This window comes from Pestalotiopsis fici (assembly GCF_000516985.1).
Source record: "Pestalotiopsis fici W106-1 unplaced genomic scaffold PFICI_Scf_3, whole genome shotgun sequence".
In the NCBI taxonomy this organism is placed as follows: Eukaryota; Fungi; Ascomycota; class Sordariomycetes; order Amphisphaeriales; family Sporocadaceae; genus Pestalotiopsis; species Pestalotiopsis fici.
The window spans coordinates 2,780,469-2,802,792 of record NW_006917093.1 but is presented as its reverse complement, the minus strand read 5'-3'; the positions used below and the strand labels follow the sequence as shown (position 1 = coordinate 2,802,792).

At 49.9% G+C, this 22,324-nt stretch overlaps 5 protein-coding genes across 5 annotated transcripts; 3 read left to right on the top strand and 2 right to left on the bottom strand.

The window, feature by feature from the left end:
* Window positions 1-201: 201 nt before the first annotated feature.
* Window positions 202-789, top strand: PFICI_04998 (uncharacterized protein; the record flags this gene model as incomplete). Its single annotated transcript, XM_007833579.1, has 1 exon — window positions 202-789. One exon carries the CDS (start codon window positions 202-204, stop codon window positions 787-789), a length of 588 nt encoding a protein of 195 aa, XP_007831770.1.
* A 446-nt stretch (window positions 790-1,235) lies between these two features.
* Window positions 1,236-2,904, top strand: PFICI_04997 (uncharacterized protein; the record flags this gene model as incomplete). The annotated part of the gene is made up of 2 exons (XM_007833578.1): window positions 1,236-1,735; window positions 1,788-2,904. The coding sequence occupies 2 exons, from the start codon at window positions 1,236-1,238 to the stop codon at window positions 2,902-2,904; spliced, it is 1,617 nt and encodes a 538-aa protein (XP_007831769.1).
* Window positions 2,905-3,891: 987 nt separating this feature from the next.
* On the bottom strand, window positions 3,892-8,001 carry PFICI_04996 (uncharacterized protein; the record flags this gene model as incomplete). The annotated part of the gene is made up of 9 exons (XM_007833577.1): window positions 3,892-4,224; window positions 4,281-4,868; window positions 4,929-5,463; window positions 5,511-5,615; window positions 5,669-5,721; window positions 5,773-5,858; window positions 5,910-5,987; window positions 6,036-6,226; window positions 6,296-8,001. 9 exons carry the CDS (start codon window positions 7,999-8,001, stop codon window positions 3,892-3,894), a joined length of 3,675 nt encoding a protein of 1,224 aa, XP_007831768.1.
* A 2,863-nt stretch (window positions 8,002-10,864) lies between these two features.
* Window positions 10,865-11,773, top strand: PFICI_04995 (uncharacterized protein; the record flags this gene model as incomplete). Its single annotated transcript, XM_007833576.1, has 2 exons — window positions 10,865-11,347; window positions 11,486-11,773. 2 exons carry the CDS (start codon window positions 10,865-10,867, stop codon window positions 11,771-11,773), a joined length of 771 nt encoding a protein of 256 aa, XP_007831767.1.
* Window positions 11,774-12,487: 714 nt separating this feature from the next.
* PFICI_04994 (uncharacterized protein) lies at window positions 12,488-14,323 on the bottom strand (the record flags this gene model as incomplete). The annotated part of the gene is made up of 1 exon (XM_007833575.1): window positions 12,488-14,323. One exon carries the CDS (start codon window positions 14,321-14,323, stop codon window positions 12,488-12,490), a length of 1,836 nt encoding a protein of 611 aa, XP_007831766.1.
* Window positions 14,324-22,324: the final 8,001 nt, after the last annotated feature.

The following is a 22,324-nucleotide window of genomic DNA, read 5'->3' as shown; positions in this document are numbered from 1 at the left end:
GCCCCTTTTAGTTTGTCACCCCGGCACTGGATAAGTTGTACGCAGGGCCAATAGATTCTGCCTAGCGGCTCTACGTCTAATCGTTTCTCAGCTACACACTATTGCGTGGGCTTTTACTCGAGGAACATCCGACACACTTTTCACCTCTGATTAGAACATCGCGGGGAGATCGACGACTTTCTCATACACAAGTGTAGCATCATGCCAGTACCCAATGTACGCCAAGTCGTGCCCGGCGCTGGTGTCAGCATCGTCCTCAAGGCAGATCAGCGCACCGGTCGCGAAGTCCAGGGCTTCGTCAAAGATGTCCTGACAAGAGGTGACCATCACCGCGGCATCAAGGTCCGCCTGGTCGATGGCCGGATTGGCCGTGTGCAACGCATGAGCGCTGGGCTGTCCACTGCTGGAAGTCAAGCCAGCGCTCACGATGATGGCTCGGCCACATCGGACGGCGCTGGTAGCATAGAACCAGCCAACCCACCACCGTCTGGTCGCTTCCCTTCGGGGCGGCGTGGTCAGTATCGCGATGTCCGTTTAGACGAACACCTCGAGGCACCGCCCGAGCAAGTTGATCTCGGTGCCTACATTGTGGCGCCGAAACGGAAAGGAAAAGGTCGTAAATCAAAGCCAACCGCTAATGAGAATGATGCATCCGAGGCTGCCCCGAATGCCGCTGTCGGGTCCGCGACGGCAGAATTTGCTTCGGAAACCGTGACGTGCCCGGTATGCAACGCATTTGAGGGCGATGAAGCTGCCGTTGCGCATCATGTTGCTGAGCATTTCGAATGATTGTATTGTCATTGACGGATGTCTCCACTATTCCCGACAGCAGATTCTAGAGCCCGGCCGATTTGGGACCGCATCCAGGAGCCGTCATTTGTTGCCAGACTCTCTGCGTACAGGCGGCCAGCAACTGGAGCGCGTTTAGAATGCATCGTTCCGCAAATCGTGTCTGCAATATGGGAACCCTGATGACGTTACCAAGACGTGGTTCGCCGTTTGAGGCCGAGCACCTTGATGGCCGCCTCGGAGAACCTTGGGCCATCAAGGTTCTCGAGACTTTGGTGCACCTGCTCTCGATGCTTGAAGGCAACTTCTTACTATAGAGCTTGTTGGAAATTAAACGAAACATTACTCTAATGTCAACATTACATTGAGTGAACAAAACACCGTTTTCTTTTCCTCTTGTTCAACGGAATCTTGATCTTGACGCACGAATCGGCACGCCATCCAACATGGCCGACATCAACGAGACTACGCCAGCTATGCCACAACTTCACGATGTCCTAATCATCGGCGGGGGTCCTGCCGGTCTTGCCGTTGCCAGCAGACTCAGCGAGCACTTGCCTGCCGCCAGTTTCACCGACGATGAACACAACCGCTATACATGGCTCAAGAAAAGACAGGGCAAAGTGAGCATCAAGAAGTACAAGACCGGAGCCGTGAAGACTGCCGGCTCGTGTGCGGGTACGGCTAGAGAGCAGGCTCCAGCCATGGTCGTCCTCGACGCCACAGGAGGTAAATGGATGGCACGTTGGGACTATCTCTTCAAGACCTTTGGCATCTCGCATCTACGCAGCCCAATGTTCTTTCACATTGATCCTGCTGAACGTGATGGCCTCTTGTCATATGCACACATGAGTGGACGAGGCAATGAACTCACAGAGCTCCGCGGCTGTGTTGGCAAGGAAATGAGCAAGCACAAGTGGAAGAAGCGAGTGAAGGCTCGCAGAGAGTACGTGGTCCTTACAAACAATAATCATGGCTGGATCGCTGACATGTTCCAGACTCGGTGATGGACCTACTGTTGATGAACGCGACCGCAACGATTACTTCGTGCCATCAACTCCCCTTTTTGCTTCTCACTGCGGTTGCATCATCGACCGCTATGGACTACGAGAAGACATCGTACGTCATGAAAAGGCCGTCGACATCAAATTTGACTACTTTGATGATGTTTGCCAAACCGACAAGGTCTTTCGCATCGAGACAGACAAGCAAATCTACTATTCTCGCACCGCTGTTCTTGCAGTAGGCCCTGCCAATGATCCGGTCATCCCCAGCTACCCGGGCACCAACAATGTCGAAGCCAGCACGCATGCTTTGAGAATCAAGGAATTCCCCTCGCCGCCAGTCCAAGAGAAAATTGCGGCAAAGAAACCCACCAACCTCCTCGTTGTTGGAGGCGGATTGACCTCGGCTCAATTGGCAGACTTGGCCATCCGCCGCGGCGTGACTAGAGTGTTTCTCATCATGCGTGGCCCTCTCAAATCAAAGTACTTTGACATTGGACTGGAGTGGGTGGGCAAGTTTCGCAACTTTGAACAAGCGGCGTTCTGGACCGCAGACTCATTGGAAGAACGGATGGAAATGATTCTAGCCGCGCGTGATGGCGGCAGCATCACGCCTCCGTACAAGAAGGTACTCGACCGCCTTATCGCTAACAACAAGGTGGTTCTGTCTCTTCACACCACGATCAAGTCGAGAAACTGGAATGAGGAAACTTCGACCTGGGATGTCGAGCTCTCTGGTGGCCCAAAGCTACCGCCAATTGACCACATCTACTTTGCCACGGGCGTGCAGAGTAATTTCCAGACTTTGCCCTATCTACAATCTCTGATACAGCAATATCCAATCAAGGACTGCGGAGGCATGCCATGCATTACCGAGGACATGCAGTGGAGCGAAGAGGTTCCCTTGTTCATGGCTGGAAGGCTCGGTATGCTGCAACTTGGCCCGGGAGCACCAAATCTCATTGGCGCCCGCATCGGAGCTGAGCGCATCTCCTGGGCTATCCAGGAACATCTCAAGGAAAAGAATGAAGACAAGACCAAGAAGTCAGGGTCTCAATTTGATTATCTGACTGCGCGGGGCAGTCGGTTCGAGGCATTGGTCGAGGAGTAGCTGTTTTCCGTTCGAAGGGTATTCAATGTGCGTATGCACTTTTCATTAAATGAGCTGTAGAAAGGAAATAGCCGTCAAGGGCAAATCTTGCTCATTTGACGTAGAATTCTTCAACTGAACACGATCTTGCCATGTGCATCTCTCAATCACTAAACGCCTCTTTGAGCCGCCATGTTGCTTGCTGTACTATTTCATGTCATTTACGCGACCAAGAACATTGGTGAAAGTTCCCTCATCGTCCTCATGTGGTTTGACCCGCGCATTCTGGCAACGGTGATTGCTGTTTGACAAGTGAGATGTGTTTCCGAATGCCACTGATGGCTTGCTCCATCCGTACGAAGTTCACAGGTTACGGACTTGGCACGGAATAACGACAACTCCCTTGGAACTTTTAGCCAGTCGACTGGGGTTGGTCTCACATTGCTGATTTGCCTGCGTCAAGCATTATACTATCATTGGAATGTGTCGCAAATCATCGCGATCCTGATTCGCCGTTCTTCATCACGGATCACGAGCAACTTCACGAAGGAGATACAGTGGTTAAGTTTTGGTACTAGACTATCTCGTCTATGTCTCCATAAATCCCATGTCAAGTCGGGCCTCAAGTGTTACCAGATGAAAGTGCCAACGACTGTGCTTTCCCTCCCACCGCTGTGTTTGTCTCTTTATTCCATGCCATATTGTTTAGATGCATCTGCTCCGAATCGTCAAATCAACCTTTTTTTCCCTTTGTTCTCCGCCGTTTTTTTTTTTTTTTTTTGGATTGTTTGTTTTGAAGAAATGCTTGGGCGCCATTCCCGAAAGTCTCCGCAAGGTCTGTTGTAGAAAGTTCCCAGTACCGGCAATTGCTCCACCATGATAGATGCCATGCTGTCCATCAGAAAACAGGAGTCAAGTCAAGAGAAAACAAAGCCAGCAAATATGAAGACAACCGCAAAGCATTCCGATAAGCGCCCACCGAGGCTTCTTCTCCAGAACTTGACCGGATCACTCCAGGTAGTCCTCTTCGACATACGGGTTGCCGGCATCGTCCTCGACTACGCGTCCCAGAAGAGAGGCGATTTCTTCGCGGGATGGAGTGGTGTATTTGAGTGCCGACTCAATGTTGTTGAGCTTGTGGACCTGAAGACTTCGCAGTCTCATGTCGATCGAGTTCTTCACAAGCAGAGTGGTAAAATGAGTCTTCTTCAACTGGCCCATGCGGAAGACTCTTGCGAATGCCTGGAGCTCAATGGCTGCGTTCCACCACGGCTCTGTAATGATGACTCTGTTGGCACAGGTAATGTTGAGGCCAACTCCACCACACTTCAAGGATGCAACCTGTTCATCATGTTAGTCATTAGTCTTCACAGACTGAATTCTTTGGATGTACTTACCAAGACTGTCATTTCGGGATTCTCGTGGAAATCCCTGATGACGGTGTCCTTCTGGTCTCTGCTGAGAGATCCCCAAAAGTATGCAAAACATATGCCTTCATCCTGGAGCATACGTCCGATGATCTGGTGGGTCTCCTGGAACTGGCTGAAAATGATGATCTTGTCCTCGGGATGGTTCTTTCTGCAGTTCAACACTAGCTGCTTGATCATGGTAGTCTTTGCCGATGGAACCAAGGGCAGTGGGTAGTCCAAATCGGCCACGGCAAGCCAGGCCGTGTTTGCTTCTGCTGGCTGTGGCTGTCTTCCGTAATAGTCGTCACCCAATCTCCGTCCATCTCTGCCTTGAGGATCGGCGGGAGCAGCATCGCGATTGGCATTGGCTCTCATTCTGGCAGCAAGGAACTCTTGAAAAGCACGCGCCTCTCCGAGTGCAGCATTGTCCTGAAAGGTCGCCTCGGTTGGATCTCCCATGGTTCGAACATCCTCAATGGCCTGGCGACATACCATGCACTTTGGCACACCATCGCCCACCGTTGCGGCCTTAAGGAATTGATCATTTATGCAACCTCGGCAAGAGACATGGCCGCACTACAAATGCAGATATTTAGCACTCAAAATTATCGTTGGAAGTCACTTGGGGGCACTCACCTTCGGGCGCTGTCCGTCCACAAGATCTTCGAGGCATACGACGCAACGGTCCTCGAACCTGGCTGCTCTTGAACGTTTGATGTACGATTCAAGATGGAGGATGCCGCCATAATCACTGAGACCGAATGACGGAAGTTCACTCATTTCCCCAATGTCGGTAGCATGACCAATCAGTCTGAGACGATCGTAGTGGACTTTGAGCTGCTCGACCACAGGCGTATAGAGCTCAAGACTTGAAAGCGTCGATATCATGTGGTCGAAGTCCTCCTCATGGCAGGTATCTCTGAGCGCCGGCTCAAACAGGAACGGGTGCATTGTTGCTGCCCGCAGCCGATTCAAAGCTATGAGGTGCAGCTTGAGACCCTTTTGATCCTTTTCGTCTTTTTGCCCCTTTGATGAGGATCCTCCGGATTTACCGCCTTTCTTACCTCTGCCATTGGAGGATCCGCTGGATGATGCATTGCCTGCGGCGTTGGCCTTGGCAATTTCCTTGATCGACTGGTTCCATTTCGTTCGCAGGCGATGCTCCACACGTCTTTGAATTTTTAGCCTAGGATTGAATATGTTTTCAGTCTTGCTTACCTGTACACAATCTCCTCTTCCTTGGAGAAGGGCACCGCGATCACTTCATCAAAGCATTCGGGAATCTCGTAGAGCTGTCGACCTGCAAATTGTCGACCAAGGGTTCTGATCCTGTCAGTGATCTGTAATAATCAAAACATGGCATGTTGGTTACATACTTGCGCTGCATGATTGTTTCCATCCAGGCTTTAAACTTCTTCTTGTTCTTGGCCTGCTTCGCATTAGCTCTCTGGGATGACTGAAAGGAGGTTTAGGGTCCTACCATGTGAAGATTGTCGAGCAATTTGGTAAAGTCCTTGGCAGTTCCGCGCCAAGGCACACGGATGAATTCCAAGTATGCCCAGAGCTCTGTATATGATTAGCACTTATTGGCCGGCATGTATGAGTTGGCTGACATACCTGATGAGTAATTTGGCATCGGTGTACCGGTCAGACACCATCGGTACTCTGAATCAAGCTCGCGACATGCTTTGAACACTTTTACAGTTTAGTAGAAGCAATCTTTGAGTGTAGAACGTTACTCACACTTTGTTGTAACTTCCTTGATTGCATGAGCCTCGTCAATGATGACTCTCCACCACTTATTGTGGAATAGAAAACCAAGATGCTCAAAACGAAGCTGCTCCTTCGTTCCTGGGTCACATAAAGGGTTTTCATATTGTTTCAGGATCGCATTCGAGAAGTAAGACCTACGCAGCTGGTCGTGGCTCACGAAGCTATGAAACTTGGTCAGACTATTGGTTCTCTAGCTTGAGGAGGGGGCAAGAAAAGGAAGGAAAGCTTACATGATATCCTGGGTTTCCAGATTTCTGCTTCCACCTCTCTCTGCATTCACTCCGCGGTATACCATGAAACTTCGAACGTATTCCTTTTTGGTGAATCGTTCAAGTTCCTCCTGCCATTGTTGTAGGACGTTGGAGGGGACAATGATCAGGGTTGCTGTACGGCCTTGGTCTTTGGCCCTCTGGTTGGGAGGGTTGGTGAGAATGTTGAGAATAGCTTGGTATGTCTTTCCTGTTCCCTGTTCATTTGCGATGATTCCTCCCTTGTCTTCGCTATACTCCTTCTCGTTCTGCCAACTGGCTCCGCACATCTGGTGCGGTCGAGCAGGCTCCGCGCTGCCCGTGATGAGATAATTTCCGTCGGCTAGCTTGACACAGTGTCCTTCACCAAAGGAAGCAGCGCATCTCAGAAGCGTAAGTTGGTCAGGGTTGAAGACTTCTGGGTGCATGATATCAAGCAGAGTCTGGTGTGCATCCTCATTGTCGTTGTCGGCCGAGGCCTGAAGACCATCCAGAACGGAATCTCGCGACATGCGAGCTTGCGTTGGATTATCAAACTGGAGTTTCCCCATTGAATGCATTGCACCTTGTTTGGCCAAGTCTGAACCGTCCTGCATCCGGTCATAGATGCGCGGGCGCGTTCTGGGTTTCTTGTTGGTGCGTTTTCCATCTGTGAGTGTTGGCTGCTCCAAAATCCTGCGCTTGTTGGCCAGGTCTCTGACACGGTTCTTATTGCGCTGCTCCCAATAATCCTCGGTCGACTTAGCTATCTTCCCTTTTCGAATGCCTGTGAACTCAGCAGACTGGCCGGTAATACCCGTGGGAATAGGTAAGTGCAAGCAGTCGAACGTGTGCATCAGACTCTCTTGTCTGTCTTTGAGTTCCTCCATTTCTCGGTAAATAGCGGCCATTTCATAGTCTGCGTAAGCTGTGCCTATCTGTGCCAGAGTTGTTAGTCGTGCCTCGAGGGCAGCGACATCTCTCAAGACATTCTGATACTCAGCCTCCAGCAACCGCACTTGCTGAGGAGTGTATTGATGCTCGACCGGCACATCGTCAGTCATTGAGGGCTGTGGGCCTGAATCTGCCTGGCTGCCGTTGGTGTTGCCATGTTGGGCGTCCGGCTCATGGTTGGCGAATTGTTGGAAAGACATAAAGTCATTCATCGGATCATCATGCATTGGACTATTGCCTGCGTTGCGACTCTTGGCGGCCGTGTTCTCGTCATGAGGTGCAGAATCTGACTCTAGATTGTTCTCTCCTGCACGAGATGCAGATTGGTTCTCGTGTATAGGCTGCTGGAAATGGAAATCATCTGGAACAAACATCGAGCCGTCCTCATTGAGAATATCTTGAGACTGATTTTGGGACTGCGTATCATTGGGTGTAGAGACGGAAGAGAATGACCATGGTTGATGGGGAAAGGACTGGGCGCTCGTCTGATTTCGATAATCAGAGGCACCAGACTCAGAGTTAATGCCTGAATCTTGCGTAGTAGGCACACCATACTTCTCAGAGTCAGCATGATTGTTGCCACCATCCACTTGTTCCTGTCCCATGGAATTATCATGGTTGAGATTTGGATTCGGACTTGGGATCGCAGGAGAGGTATCTTTGTTGCATTGATCTTTGACAAGTGCATCAAACATGTCTCGAACCTCGGGCGAGTAATCATGCGGACCCTGAGGATCCTCGGGCTGGGGGTCCATTGTGCTTTGACAATGGACCTTATGTGAGGTCCAAGTCTCAAGGCAGAGCGGATGAGGGAGGAGCGTAATGTTGGTGATATTTGAATGAGCAAATCAACCGTGAATTGGGTTTGCTTGAATGGCGACGACGCAGTGCACAGAAGAACACTGCGTGATGTCTCTTAAAGGTAATAAGAAGAGAGGACGAGTTGTAAGGGTTGGTCGAAGATTGGAAAGATGTTGGATAATTGATACTGCTCCAAGAAGAAAAGGATTGTGTTATTGGAATCGAGGGAAGGAACTATTTTTCGGCACAGTAGAAATTGAGAATTCTGACTTGGACCAAGGTCAAGAACCTGTGAGGAAAATGGAAGGCACAAGAAACCGGATTTGATGTTCCTGAAGAGTGACGAAAGTCGGATAGGGTAGTGTCGTGGGTTGAGCTCGTCGTTAGATACTTGGGGATATTGACGAAACTTGGAGTTGCAAATAGGCAAACCAGTACAGGAGATAGAACAGCTTGTGTATTTGGTTTTGGGAGGCTCATTCGCAAATCTGGAGAATGGGAAGGGGAATATGGGGTTGACTTGGGATGTGTTGAAAAGATCTGGTTGTGTAATTTGGAGGTTGAAGTTATGACCGTGGGATACAGTAAAAGTCGGCCTGCAGATGAAGATAACTTTGTTGAAAGATTGGAAGGCACACAAAAGATGTCGCTGTTAGGGCGATTGTTCGATGGTAGAAATAAAAGAGGAAAGTGACAATCTACTGCGAACTGAGGTTTCAGTGAAAGAGATTGTTGTCGATTGGGTTCAAGTGCAATTGGCCCCAAGTAGAATAACGAAAACTGTTCAGATTATTGAGGGCAAGAGCTTGTTACTCGCTTGTAGGTGCAGGTCAATGATTGTTGGTGAAGGCCATTCTTTTCAAGTCAAGTACTATTTTCAGACAACAATCTACATTTATGTTTTGTGTCGCACTTTATAGGAGGCAACTACCAACGAAGAGCTGTCCAGTTTCCAAAATCTGCCACGCGCCAAATGATAGTGAAATCAATACTTTCATTGCCCATCGAGAATTTATGCAACAAGAGCAGCTGCATCAAGTGAGCCATTCAGACTTTTTCAACTGTGCTACACTATTTCCCCGGTGGAAGACGCCAAAACCTACTCTGACCTTTGTCATCGCCAACCTTGAAGCGTGCTCTGGGAAAGAATACATCTATTTGCAACCATAACCCTCAACATAGCCAATTGTCGAAGAATCGACTCATGAAGGACGAGACCAGAACAGTCGGTGTTGCTGGTAGGATTGTTCACCATGCGCTCTAGAAGCTGAATAGTATTTGCTGTGGATCTCAGCCTTCTCGTTGTCATGGCATCATTTGGTACGACTATTCAAAAAGTAGCACGTGATTAATGAACTACCGGATGTGATGGAAAATAATTGATTGCTATTTGGGAGGCAGGTACAGAATATGGAGGATGCTAACAAGGCCGCTGATTGGCTTGACTGTAAGCTGATGAAGCTCAAATAGTCATCCATCGTCCAATAGTAGAAGAATGATTTAAAAATGCCTATTTTGTATGCAATAGCCGAGCCAGTAGATGGCGAGCATTAGGTCAGGCAGTGAGCGCGGAATAGAGCCCGGTTGGCGCTTCGTTGGCAACTTTTTTTTGCCAGCTGGGGGGCACGCTTGCACCACCAACGTTGGCCCCGAGATCCATGCTGGGCGGCGGCAGTCAGCAAAACCCGGTGTCGGCCAGAGCTCAGATTGATGGTAGTAGGTATTTGGGGATTATGACATGACTCGCACCTCGAGTCGCTTTACATATGCGCGTTGAGTAAGGCGGCCGTTTTTCGTATCTGACCTGGTTTCTACCACATATCCACGTTACGCGATGGATTTTACTAGAGATGAGATATGCCGGTGGCCCTCAACTCCAATACCCCAAAGCCACAATTGGTGGGATGTGGCTGGCTTGCAGGTAGCATCATGTACAGAGGTAGCTGCATTGTAACACCATGACTTTTTTGACCGGCTTGACAACAAGGGAACAGCATTGGACAATTGCGTTTCACCGCCTGGGAGATTCTGCCTATCATTTGCTTGATAGGCCTACAACTTTTAGTGGCATCAATGACGATGTTTTGCTGGACCCCTATCACTAACCGAAACCACCACTTGTTACAACTAATCAAGTTTCCCTATCTGGTATATTCCTTCCCCCGCCAGTCGTCTCCATCGCAATGCCATCGCCCGCCCACGACACAACGCAATACCCCGCCGGCCGGTGAACCGACGTGCCGCCTGCTTCTGCTGCTTGATATTATCATTGTGGCCGGAAGACCGCTGTGATGCCGGATGACGAATGCTGGGAATACTCTGGCAGATGATTGCACAGTGAATTACTGGACCATTCGATCAGAGTAGCTTGGAAGGATTCGACGTTCAATGGTCATGCGCATCCTGCCCGTGTGCACATTTGTCACAACTCCCCCTTCCATTCGCTCCCCCAAAAAGCGAAGCCGGCATTCCACACGACTCGCGCTAGTCTATCCCGTTCCCATACCGAGTATCTGGTCTCCTCCACTTACATGATTGTAAATCCCCGGGTCTGCTGCTGCTATCTTTCAACCTTAACTCTTTTTACTTTATTTGTCTGATAATCTGCTGATTGATCTTTACTCTTTTATTGCTTTATATCATTGGTCCTGTGTTTTTTTGTGTCTGTGATATATCCTCCTCACGATATAACCCTCTTCTGCTGGTCTTTTGCCTCTTGCCAGTCGCGTGCCCCTCCCCCGCCAATTGAACACCCCCCCAAAGCCGAAACCGCTCGCCTTCTACGTCAAAGGAAAAAAGAAGACCAAAAAAGAAACAATGGGCTCCCAAATTGCACCACCACCAATCCGCCTTGCGATCCTCGAGACCGACACGCCCATCCCGTCGGTGCAGGCCAAGTACGACAACAAGGGCTACGGCGCCGTCTTTACGGATCTGTTCCGGCGGGCATGCGGCGGATCAGACGAGGCGCTGCGGGCGGCGCTGGACCTGTCGGCCCACGACGTGGTCAACCAGTACGAGACGGCGTACCCGGACCCCGAGACCATTGACGCCGTCCTCATCACGGGCTCCAAGCACAACAGCTTCGAGGACGAGGAGTGGATCCTGCGCCTCGTCCAGTACACCCGCCGCCTGCTCGAGGGCGGCCGCGTCCGCATCATTGGCGTCTGCTTTGGTCACCAGATCCTCGCCCGCGCCATGGGCGCCAAGGTCGGCCGCAGCGTGCGCGGCTGGGAGCTCAGCGTTGTTCCTATGAGCCTGACGGAGCAGGGCAAGAAGCTATTTGGTAAAGACACACTGGTAAGCCTTTCTTTCCCTTTGGGGGGTTGGGAAGTTCTCTCTTATCGAGAGAGAGAGAGCATAACCACACAAATATGAAACAGGAGATCCAGAAGAACAAGTCTTGTCTTGCTAACGTTTGCACGCAACGATAAACAGAGAATCATGCAAATGCACCGCGACATTGTCCACGAGCACCCACAGGGCACACTGCCGCTGGCCCACACGGACGTGTGCGCCGTGCAAGGCTTCTACGTCCCCGGGCGCGTCATTGCCGTCCAGGGCCACCCCGAGTTCACCGAGTACATCGTCTCCGAGGTCCTGCGCATGCGCCACGACCAAAAGATTTTTGGCGACAACTTGTTTGAGGACGCCATTGGCCGCGCCGCCGATGAGCACGATGGTGTGCTCATTGCCCAAGCCTTTCTCAAGTTTCTGCGCGAGTAATGCATGGTTTTTACAATTGTTTTTCTTATACTTTTTGAATATCCTTTCTGCTGGGTGGCATTTGGTAGTGAACATTGGCCATGACTTCGAATCCTACTGTACGGGGATAAGTGAAGAAAATGAAAGTCCGAGTCGGGGAATGAATGTCGGGATGGACCAAGGTCGTCATTATTTGCTAAGGCTGTTTGCGGGCGTTGTGTCCAATGGGGCGGGTATACCCAGATTTGACAGCGTAGATCTCGTATATAGATATATACCTTGTGTGCTGCGAGGATAGAAAGGGGGGTGGGCGTTTAAGCCCTGCAATTGAAATGCTACATTACTTGAGCTGCTAGATTGCTGTGATTGGTCTGATAGGACGGATAATGGCAAGCATATTACAACGGATAACTACCTACATGAGCCACACATGCAAATAGATACCTAAGCATGTGCCAAAATAGACTTGGGGTGTTGGAAATTATGTTATTTGCGGTATTATACAATACTATAATTATATGGCGCGCAAGTCTTCGCAAGATGTTGCCCAATCCGTAGTGCTGGTTCAGAAAATCAAAACTGCTATATGAACCTTAAAAAAACGCCGCGCAATGCGAATGCTATCATGCTATATCCCAGACGAATCAACCTTGTACGCCTGTGCTAATTCCAAAAATGCAGTCGCCTGATGCTATCTCTAATATATGCTTTCTGTCGGTCATGCATGCATTTCTCTCATTGCGAGTTCTGTTCCTCGATATCCCACCACTCTCTTGGTGTTCTCGATGTTCTGGCCTTTTGCATTGCTGCTGCTGCCTGTCGATCCGCTTGCTCCACATTCCGCCTGTCGAATGCGGCCGATGCGTCTCGCCGCTGCTCTTCCCTCGATCGTCCTCCTACCCGTCGCCGGCGAATGATCCTCAACCGTAACGCCAGACCTTCCCAAAAGCCGACACGGGAAAACCGCCAGGGCTTCTCCCATGCGCTGTAGAAAATGCAGTCAACAGCTGCACCGAAACAAAGGCTAGCAATGCTAGCGACCAACACGCCATACGGCTGTTGTGCTGAAACTCCCGTAGGATTTTGGTATTTGTAGACGTGGGATACGAACGGAGCGACCCAGGCAATTATATAAATCAGCGGGTACACAAACAGAAGCCGTAGTTGACGGTTCATCTTGTCCCGAGATTTTCGCAGCGAGTCCTCGGTCACTGATAGTGGCCTGTACAATGAGGGATACGAACTTTCGCCTCCATCGGTGATTTCTGGCGTATCTCGCTGTAGCATTCCAGAGTATCTGGGCGCAGTACTGGTGACTGTCACACTCGCGAACGATAGAGGGCGTTGCCAAAAGGGCTTTGCGAATGACTGCCGACCAGGTGGAATGCGTGGTTTGGGGGTCTGCGCCATCGAAATAGTCGCTGGGTAAGAAGTCCTTTGCGCGATTGGCGGTGGTCTCGTCAGGGTGGGCGCATCCATATCTGGCGATCCCACAGCTTCGGTCAAGTGCGAGGGCAAGGTTGAGCCCGTGGCATCGCGGCGTGGTGCAGAATTTGTGGCACCGTCGTGATCCGCCATGATCCAGTTCCACAAAAGTGTACCTGCTGCCTCGGGGGTTTGTGGTTCTTCTTGGGGCAGTGGAGCCCCTGGTGTAGGCGTTGGGGTTGGCGTAGGCACTGTGGGCTCGTTCAACTTGAGCGTGCTCACATCAGAGGTGGCGGAATTTCGCCTTTCTCGCTGTCTCTCCATGGGGGTTTGTGCATTCGATAAATCGAGCAGGCCATTGTATGTCAGAGGCGGAGTTGGCGGAACGGCTGCAAACCTTTGCAGTTGGGACTTTGGCGACGGCATACTCTGAAAGCTTGCACGCTTCTGATCCAGCCGCAGTTTTCGGAAGCGCCACGCAACGTAGACGTAGAGGAATGCGTATACAAAGAATATGATGCCGAAAATGATGTATCGGGGAACCCAGCTCAGGTAGATCCGATACCAGCCAGGAGATCCTGGCAGATAGCAAAAGGGCCCATTGTCTGCGAAGCGAGAGCCAGTAATGGGAATGACGGCTGCCATGGCCAGGGGAACCACGAGCCAGATGATGTAGGCATATCGTCGATATGGATGTAGTCCGGTCTCACCCCCAGGTGTTTGGATTCGAAGGATGTAGAGTGCCGAGTGTATTGCAATCATGAGTACCGCAATATCAGAAGCCTCAATGGCAGTGGTCAGAAAGAAGCCACTTATCTGACAAAATGCACTGTTTGAGTTGATGGGCCCCTCAGGTCCCGCGATGAAGTAGATGATGGGGCTGATCATGAGCCAAAAGGCCTTCATCATATCACTCTGGATGAGGAGCATGATCAGGTCTTGCCTGAAGCTTCTTCGCATCCGAACGAACCAGTAGAATGCAATGAAGGCAGCAAAGACGCTGATGGTCGCAAATGTCACCGAGACGGCCTCGAGAGCAAGGACCTGGCTGTCGGTGATGTTGCTTGTGTTGTTTGAACGGTGGTCGCCATCATCATCATCTCGAATTGCCAGGAGTGGGAACGCCCACTCCTCCTGCGTGGCCATCCTCTCCTTGGATAGCCGGTATGTTTACTTGTCGAATTGGGGTGAGGATGCAGCATTCTAACCGATGAGACTGAGAATTGAGTGACGTAATAGTCGTCGTGGGCTGGTAATATTAGTAGTATTACAGCAGCTGTGTGGCTAGCAGATAGACCAGCGGTGCTTTGTAGCGATGCCAAAATAAGTCGGTTTTAGTCGATATGAGAGAATCGTAGCCAAGATGTTATGGTGATTGAAAGTAATAGCAATGCCTATGCCAAATGTCGCTTGTCTTTCCCAAAAAAGCAAATAATGCTGTGTGCGTTGATGATTTGTCGTATCGTATCGTGTCGAGCTGATTACTAGAGTCGAAGCGAACTCTAGTAGGATGGAAAAGAAAGAAAGAAGAGTTTCTTGCGGCTGAATGACGCGCACAAGGGAATAATGATAATAGGCACTTGCAAAAGAGCAGTACTAAATGTAAGGTCAAAGTCCGGGCGGCGCGCTGAAATGAGCTGCTGAAGTAATTTTCTCGGTGCTGGCTAGCATCCGGCGGCTGGACGGGTCTGTATCATCCGCACTACGTAGCAGCAGCATTCATTCTCCCCGGCCGGTTTCCATAGACCGAGGAAGTGGTGATGAGGTTTTGGTTTGTGCGGCTGGAAAGGCTCAACGGGCCGCATGCCCAAGAGGCAGTAAGCAAGTTCGGATTGGTAGGTTAACCAAGGTTTTTTTTTTTGTGTTCTTCTCCCTCCGTCTAGTGACTTTGGTCAGCCGGGCGTGCCAAAGTCTGCGTGTGGTTGAGCGTGACAAGCTTTTCTAACGCACAAGTAAACTCTTAAGGCAGATGAAGAATTGCCGAGACGAATGGTGCAAAGTCTAAGAGGTAGTAGTAGTAGTAGTAGTAGTAGTAGTAGTAGTAACAGTATAGATCAAGAACAGACAGACAAGAGCCGGGAGGGAAAACCCGGGGAAAGAGGGTCTAAAATGTGGTTTGGTGTGGAAAGGGGATTTTTTTGTGGTCGTGTGCAGGTGAACAACGGTATGGCGTAGGTACCGTCTAGTTATGGCGTCCGGCGGCGACAACAGCATGGGACATCCCCATCAAGAAAATCAGGCAGGGGAGGGAGATCTTGTTTGGTTTCGGAGGGGTGCAACCGAGGAGCCCTGTAAAGACGACTCAAGTCAAGGACCCGGGAGAATCGGAAGAGGTAATTAAAGAAGTGAAGTTTTTTCTCCATCTCACTCTCTATCCTTCTCTCTTGTTCATGCTTGGTTGCCAATCTGGAAAAGAGACTGCAGTGATGTACTCTGTACAGCGAGGTAGATGCCACCACTATTGGCGGGATTGGGGGCTTGAATGTACTGCATGTACGCAAATATCGATCAATTTGATTTACCATGGACAAGTACAAAGTACCTACGTACTGGGTAGCAATTGGCAGTACAGAGTATGCAGCAGTACCAGTCAGACAAGCATGATGGGTGAGAGAGACCAGACTCAAACTGAGAGGATCAGCGAGGCGAACTGAATTCCCCATCGTGCTTGGCACCAATCTGCTGCCATCTGAACTTGATGTGCGGCCGATCCATGGGACATTTTTGGATGGTGGAGCCCATGTTTAAGAGGGTGCGGCGGCGCTCGCTGGTCAAGGGACTAGAACTTGTCAAGGGAAGCTGAGAGAGAGGAGAGAGAGAGAGAGAGAGAGAGAGCGAGAGCAAGCTGCAGCAGTGGTACTACTCCCACTACTATCCAGCTGAGCTGATAATGATGAGTAGTACTTCTTTGTATGCATGCGTGTCTGTTTGTGGCTAAGACGCAGTGCCCAACGTTTAAAAACGGCGTGAGTGTTAATTGTGATCGCGCCGGGAAATGAAAATTATGTACCGAGATGATTTCATGGCAGCTTCCGACCCGACCGCTACTCTCTAGTCTCCTCGCCCTGTTAGCAGAAAGCGCGTGGTAAGCGACGGCGCTAAGCAAACACCATTACCCAGTTGGTACATAATGTACCGAGTAATACATAATTGATTTATAAAAAATAAAAAAAACCCCGCCAGCTTCGCCGCTGTGCTAATGGCTGCTGGTTATTATTACTACATTACTGGCAACACTCAAGCTGGCTGGCAGTCAAGCAAACCAGGCAAACTTGCTGCTGAACTTCGAGCGCCGGCATATCCCTGCGTTGCTGGCAGCGCGCTACCGAGATTCGAACCCACCCCGTTGGAATTGGTACATTTTTAAGGGTGCCGCTGTTGCTGACTGATGTTTGGGTGGAAATTGAACAGTGAGACTGGATTGGACGTTGTTGGATTGGGGGTGAGGGGAGGGGCTTTCAAGGTCAACTTGCAGCTCAGCAGCGGGATTGGTGAAAACTATTTGACTTTGTCCCAATCAAGATGTAAAAGAGTAGGAGAAATGTAGATAGGTGTATACAGCTGATGCGACACGCAGGCGGCAGGCAGGATGAAGGGGATGATGGCGGGGCAGCAGTGGACAACAGGTTCATGAGTGGTCAGGTCGTATTCGGTACCTAACGTGCCTACCTAGGTATGTATGTATGTATGTGCGGGATGCGTAGCTCTCGTCGCATCTCGTCCGACGAGACGTGGTAACAGATGGACAGTCCAACGACATGCCAATTGGGAACCAGTCATTGTCCTTGTCGTCGCCGATTGTCACGAGAGGCCCGGAATAATAAAACAAAACCGCCCCCAAATCAAGCGGTTGTATGTATGCATGCCCCCTTTGGGTTTGGGTTTGGGTTTCCTGCTGGCTCCCTCTCATCATCGTCATGGTCTGCGTGTGCGTGTGCATGTGGTGCTCTGACCACGGGTCTGACTTGATGCATAGTATGTATAATGAGTGGTTCTTTTCCTGGAAGATATACGTCACTGCCTGCGAGATGGAGGAACTCTTGAAATGTTGTCTACACAGTATGTCTATCTTACATACAGTCAGTTGGATTCATCCCACATCTTTTGATTATTCCGTCTTCTGACACGGCTCATGTGATCTGGGTTCAACACCTTATTAATAATAATTCCCATGCCAAATTGAAGCACGAGACAGGCAAGACCAGAATAGATCAAACTCGCGCCTGTCGCTTCACTAGACGCTTTCGCTCATAGATGATTAACGCGAAAAGCCAGTCAAGTGCGTAGGTAGCCTTGATGGCATGTCGGCACAATTACCGCAAGCGCAGATCCTGGCCGGGATATTTACCTGGTATGTAGGCCTTTTTTCCTTTTTTTCCTTCTCTTTTGACCTTCGTATTTTTTTATTTTCTTGGTCCTCCCTCTTGGCACTAATAAATCTCCGCCCACGTTTGTACCCACGCAAGGGACCACCCACTCACTCACTACTTGCAATTCCACCTCCACTATCAACCACTGACTGGACTGGACTTGATTGACCACAGATGCAGCAGACGTTTTCATGTCTGACTGACTGGTTTGGACTGGACGACGACTGTTACTCTCTGTTCGTCGCTTTGCGTCGGTTCCGAGTTTTCTCGGAGAAAAACCCTTTTTTAAGTTAACAGAAGGGTAGATCCTATATGCATGCATGTCGTCAGTCAGGTGCCAGGTTGGCCGCAGCCTGTCCAGGAATGCAGATCTGTGATCAGGTCGCACATATCTAGGAACATTTGGTCGTTGGGTAACAAGACTTTTTTTTTTGGCTGGCAACTGGTGACTACACAGTAAAGTGAGTGGTTGAGTGGCATGCTGGCATGGTGGTTTGGTATGTCGCATTGAGGCTTGAACGCATGCCACGTATGGCCCAAGCGCCTGCATACTACAAGCCTCAAACCTGAATTAAGGGCGGCCGCGGCCCGATGGCCATATCTCACGTCCAGCGGTGTGCAGGTCCATTCTTGTCTTGTTGTAGGAAGCAGCAATTCAGGGACCGATCGACTTCTCATCTTGGTACACTACTACTACTACTACTACTACTACTACCCATTTTCCACCGCCCTCAGCCGCAAGGGGGGTGGTCGCCGCCTCCGTCACGCGACGACGAAGACGACAACCAGCAAACAAATTCCCATCATCTTCGTGAAGGGCCAAAAACGTGCCAACACATCATGGTGGCTGACAGGGCATTCGGGTTGGCACCGGGTCACACTCTTCACTATACTAGACGATACATGCCTAGCTAGGCATAGATTGAAGCCGTCGTGAGCCTCTCGAGGGGAAAGCCCACATCGTCAACATGTGTCTCGAGCATAGCGCAAGGGTATAGACAAATATCTCCGCAGTCGCTGCTAGAACTGGGGGTATAAAGTGGCCTACAACTGGGCCCTCATTGGCGGTGCATTACACTACGCAGGACGCATGCATACAGAAGACCACTATATTAGCGCTTCTCGAACTACTTCACTGCGTACAGCGCTTGGCGAGTTCTGTATGGCCAATGCCCTCTCAATATGTGGAAGCCGTCGAAAAATGCCGAAACGGGCGGTCGCATTGTCCCGACAGCGGTCAGCGCCGGCAAGCAGCGAGCATGCCATCTACGTTGCACAGCGGCGGCACCACCCCGATGGGCCCGACTATCAGATCATCTGATTAACGGTTGTCGTTATATATGTCTCCATGCCAACCTGTCCATGGTTACAAAGGACTGGGGAATATATCCAGGTTGAGACTACATCACAAATAACGGCTGGCGCACCGCTACAGAGTATACTCCCGATTGCACCAGGCGTTAAACATTTCCCACTCGTCCGTGTCTAGCCTCGCATGCATTCAAAGCGACAGAGCAATACTACAATACTCCAGAGGTGGCTGACAAGGAAGGATCCTGCCTAGGTACCTAACGACGCTGCAAATTTGACTAGCATACGGACCGAGGACGCATGCAGAAATACATGCAGGCATGGATCTACTACTTAGTGTCCAACATGCAGGAGTTCTTGAAACAGGACTCGTCGAAGCGAGTCAGCCATTTATATTTCAGAACGGCGATGCTTCTGAAAAGGTATTAACCGCGCAGGATCGTCCCATTTCCTACAAAGCGCCTCATCCGTTGGGGGTATGGTCGGTCATCTCAAATCTCTCTCTCTCTTGCAGCTGCAGCAGCGATCTCAATGGGCATCAATTCAAACAACGCCCATCATGACTCAACGCCAGGCTCGGTGCAACACAAACTCGACAGAGTTTAGTCAATGGCACAGTCGAATGTAAATGCCGAGTCCAAGGAAACTCTTTGTCTTGGTTGCCCAACTCCCACAGCCATGACTGATTATAGCGAGTAGTCCGCCATGACCTGTGCCACGTGAATCTTAGCAAGTATATTCGGGTCTAAGGCCTTGCCGCATCTAATTTCTTTTTCCTTATACTACGTACTAATTACACTGCATACTATACTGGAATGCGGAGAAAAACGTGCGCAGCCCGCAATATCAACGACACTGGAGAAGCCAGCAAAGAGGGGCGGGGTATTTTTTTTTTCTTCTCTCCCCTCTTCCCCCCTCCTCTAACCAGCACAAACGAGCGAATTGTTGTCTCAGAAAGGTACCAATGAGATCTAACTGGGTAATATCAAGACCGCTTGTTCTGCAAGCAGTTGTACAAATACAGTATAGCGAGCGGTACGTCCCGGCCGAAGTTCGCACCCAACCATACTATACATACGAAGCACAGGTGTAGTATATGTACTTGAGACTCGAGTCGGATGGAGATGTCCCATGAATCTGGCCTTTCATAGGCCAGCAAGCTTGAACCCACCAGTCGAAAGAGGTATGTACAGTCAGGAAAATGTTTGGTTCTGTCTTGACACCAGCCGCCAGTCCAGTCCAGTTCGGGTTGCTGGCCGCTGGCGTTTGGGCTGTTCCACGGAGTATCGTCCGTCGTACGTATTCAAGCAAGGGTGATATGACGAGCGCTAGCATAGCCGATGGGGTTTTACATGTGGACCATGAGTGGATAGTATAGCTAGCGAGTGCCAGAGAGGTAGAGACGAACCCTTTTCGCATCAGGACGGCCGTGGAATGATACCGCGTCGGTGTAGGAAGAAGAGCAGCATTGGGATATCGGAGCCTTATCCCAAAAAAAAAAAAAANAAAAAAAAAGACCAACGTGTGCTCATCATGGCTAGCTCATGTACTCCTGAGATATTGTGGGCACAGTATCGGACCAGAATGTACATTCTTGGCACTACATAGGGGGCAAACCTCTTTTGTAAAACATACCTGATCTAGTATATCAGCGCTCTCATCTGCGTATACTCTTTCCCTCTCTCTCTCTCTCTCCTAGATTGCATATTGAGAGGCTAACAAGGCCCTGGTAACCAACAGTCCAGAGAATATGCGTGTAGAGTGTCGGTGAAGATTTCGGAACATAATGGCAAGAATCGCCAACCTCTGCATTAAATTTTTCATCTGCACAGTGATTGGTCCGCGTGACTCGATGAGCTGTACGCCAGGTCACTCCCCCTCTCAATAATTGCTCAGAAATTGATCCTTCGTGCCATGATTTTCAGGCAATGACTTGAGCATTCTGGCTTCGAATGAGCAATGAGAATATCTATAACCTATAATCTTATCTGGCTGCGGCTACTGATCGACCATTATAGTGTCCGCTGCAGGGTTCAAGGTAGCATAGCCCTCCATATCCTTCATATCGCAAATCCTTTCTACAGTCTATCATCCAGTAGCAGCTGGATATACTCGAGCTAGGTCTGACAAGATGATATCGCCTCCGCGGCTAGACACGAGCCTAATTACATTGGCCAGTCTTGGCGAGCTGGTGAGTATCAGCACTCATTGGATTTAGCCTCAAAAGTGATATACGACCCCCCCACACAAAGGTTTTTTTTTTTTCTTTTTTTTCTGAGTGGTGTTGCGGCTGTTACCCCCAAGTGGAGAGGCTAAATCCCAAGGGACGAACGAGCTTCTTCACGAGCTCGGTCCTTGACCGCCATCAATCCAAGGCATCGTGGGGACCCTTTCTTACCTACTACTACGTACACCTGTGCCCAAGAGTTGTACCCGTCGCCTCAGCGACGGTGTGCTGTGTGCTCTCGTCTTGAGATGGTGACTTGGCTTTGCAGATGGTGTCTCCATAAGAAGGACTTTGCTGCAGTATGCCTCTTGGGCTGAAAACTCAAAGCCTGCGTATGCCCCCTTCAATCTCCCACCGCCGCATGGGCATGATCTCGTAATCGATCGCTTCCTCCCATTGATACCTTGTAGGAGGTCTGGAAAGTCTGGCCGCTCTGATCGACGGTCGATTGGTGGCGGATAACAGAAAATGCCCCTTAGATTACTCCGACGGTAGACCGCCAGTGCTTGATTGGCGTGACCTAGGGGCAGGTCAGTGGAATAACACGATGCAATAGGGCAGACGTGATATCCATATCTAATGTAAGGGCATTCTCGGATGTCACGATCCGGAGGGTGGCAAAACCACTAACCAATGGCTTCGTCTAGACTCTAGCCACTCGAAGAGATGGAAGACTAGCACTCGACCAAAATAAGGTATGTCCATGCTCCAGCTCGACATGGCGATCAACGGTGGACGGGCCTCAACGGCACTTGTTAGTCCCATACCAGTATCCTCAACATGCTATGCGGATTCCAGAAGCATATGAATCGTATTATGAAGTTCCGACACTCAATGAGGTATTGATTCTCACTCTAGATAGTTATATCGATGCCAACACTTAATACAAGACTTATTCTTAGCTCGACCACAGTCGGAAAACTCTATAAACTAGGTAGAACTATGCATCCAAACGCATGCGAAATTGGGTGCATAAGATGAAGAACGTCATTGAGACACCGATGGCAGTTTCTTATAGGTAGTTAATCACTGTTTCTTTCGAAACACTATCACATAGATCTTGATCACTAGTAATAAAGAATATGGGAAAGAAACCTGGATAACCAATATTGTTGCCCTGACCCGTGACCAATCTCCATACTCTTCACTGTCATATATATATAGAGAGAGAGAGAGAGAGAGAGAGAGAGAGAGAGAGAGAGAGAGAGAGAGAGAGAGAGAGAGAGAGAGAGAGAGAGA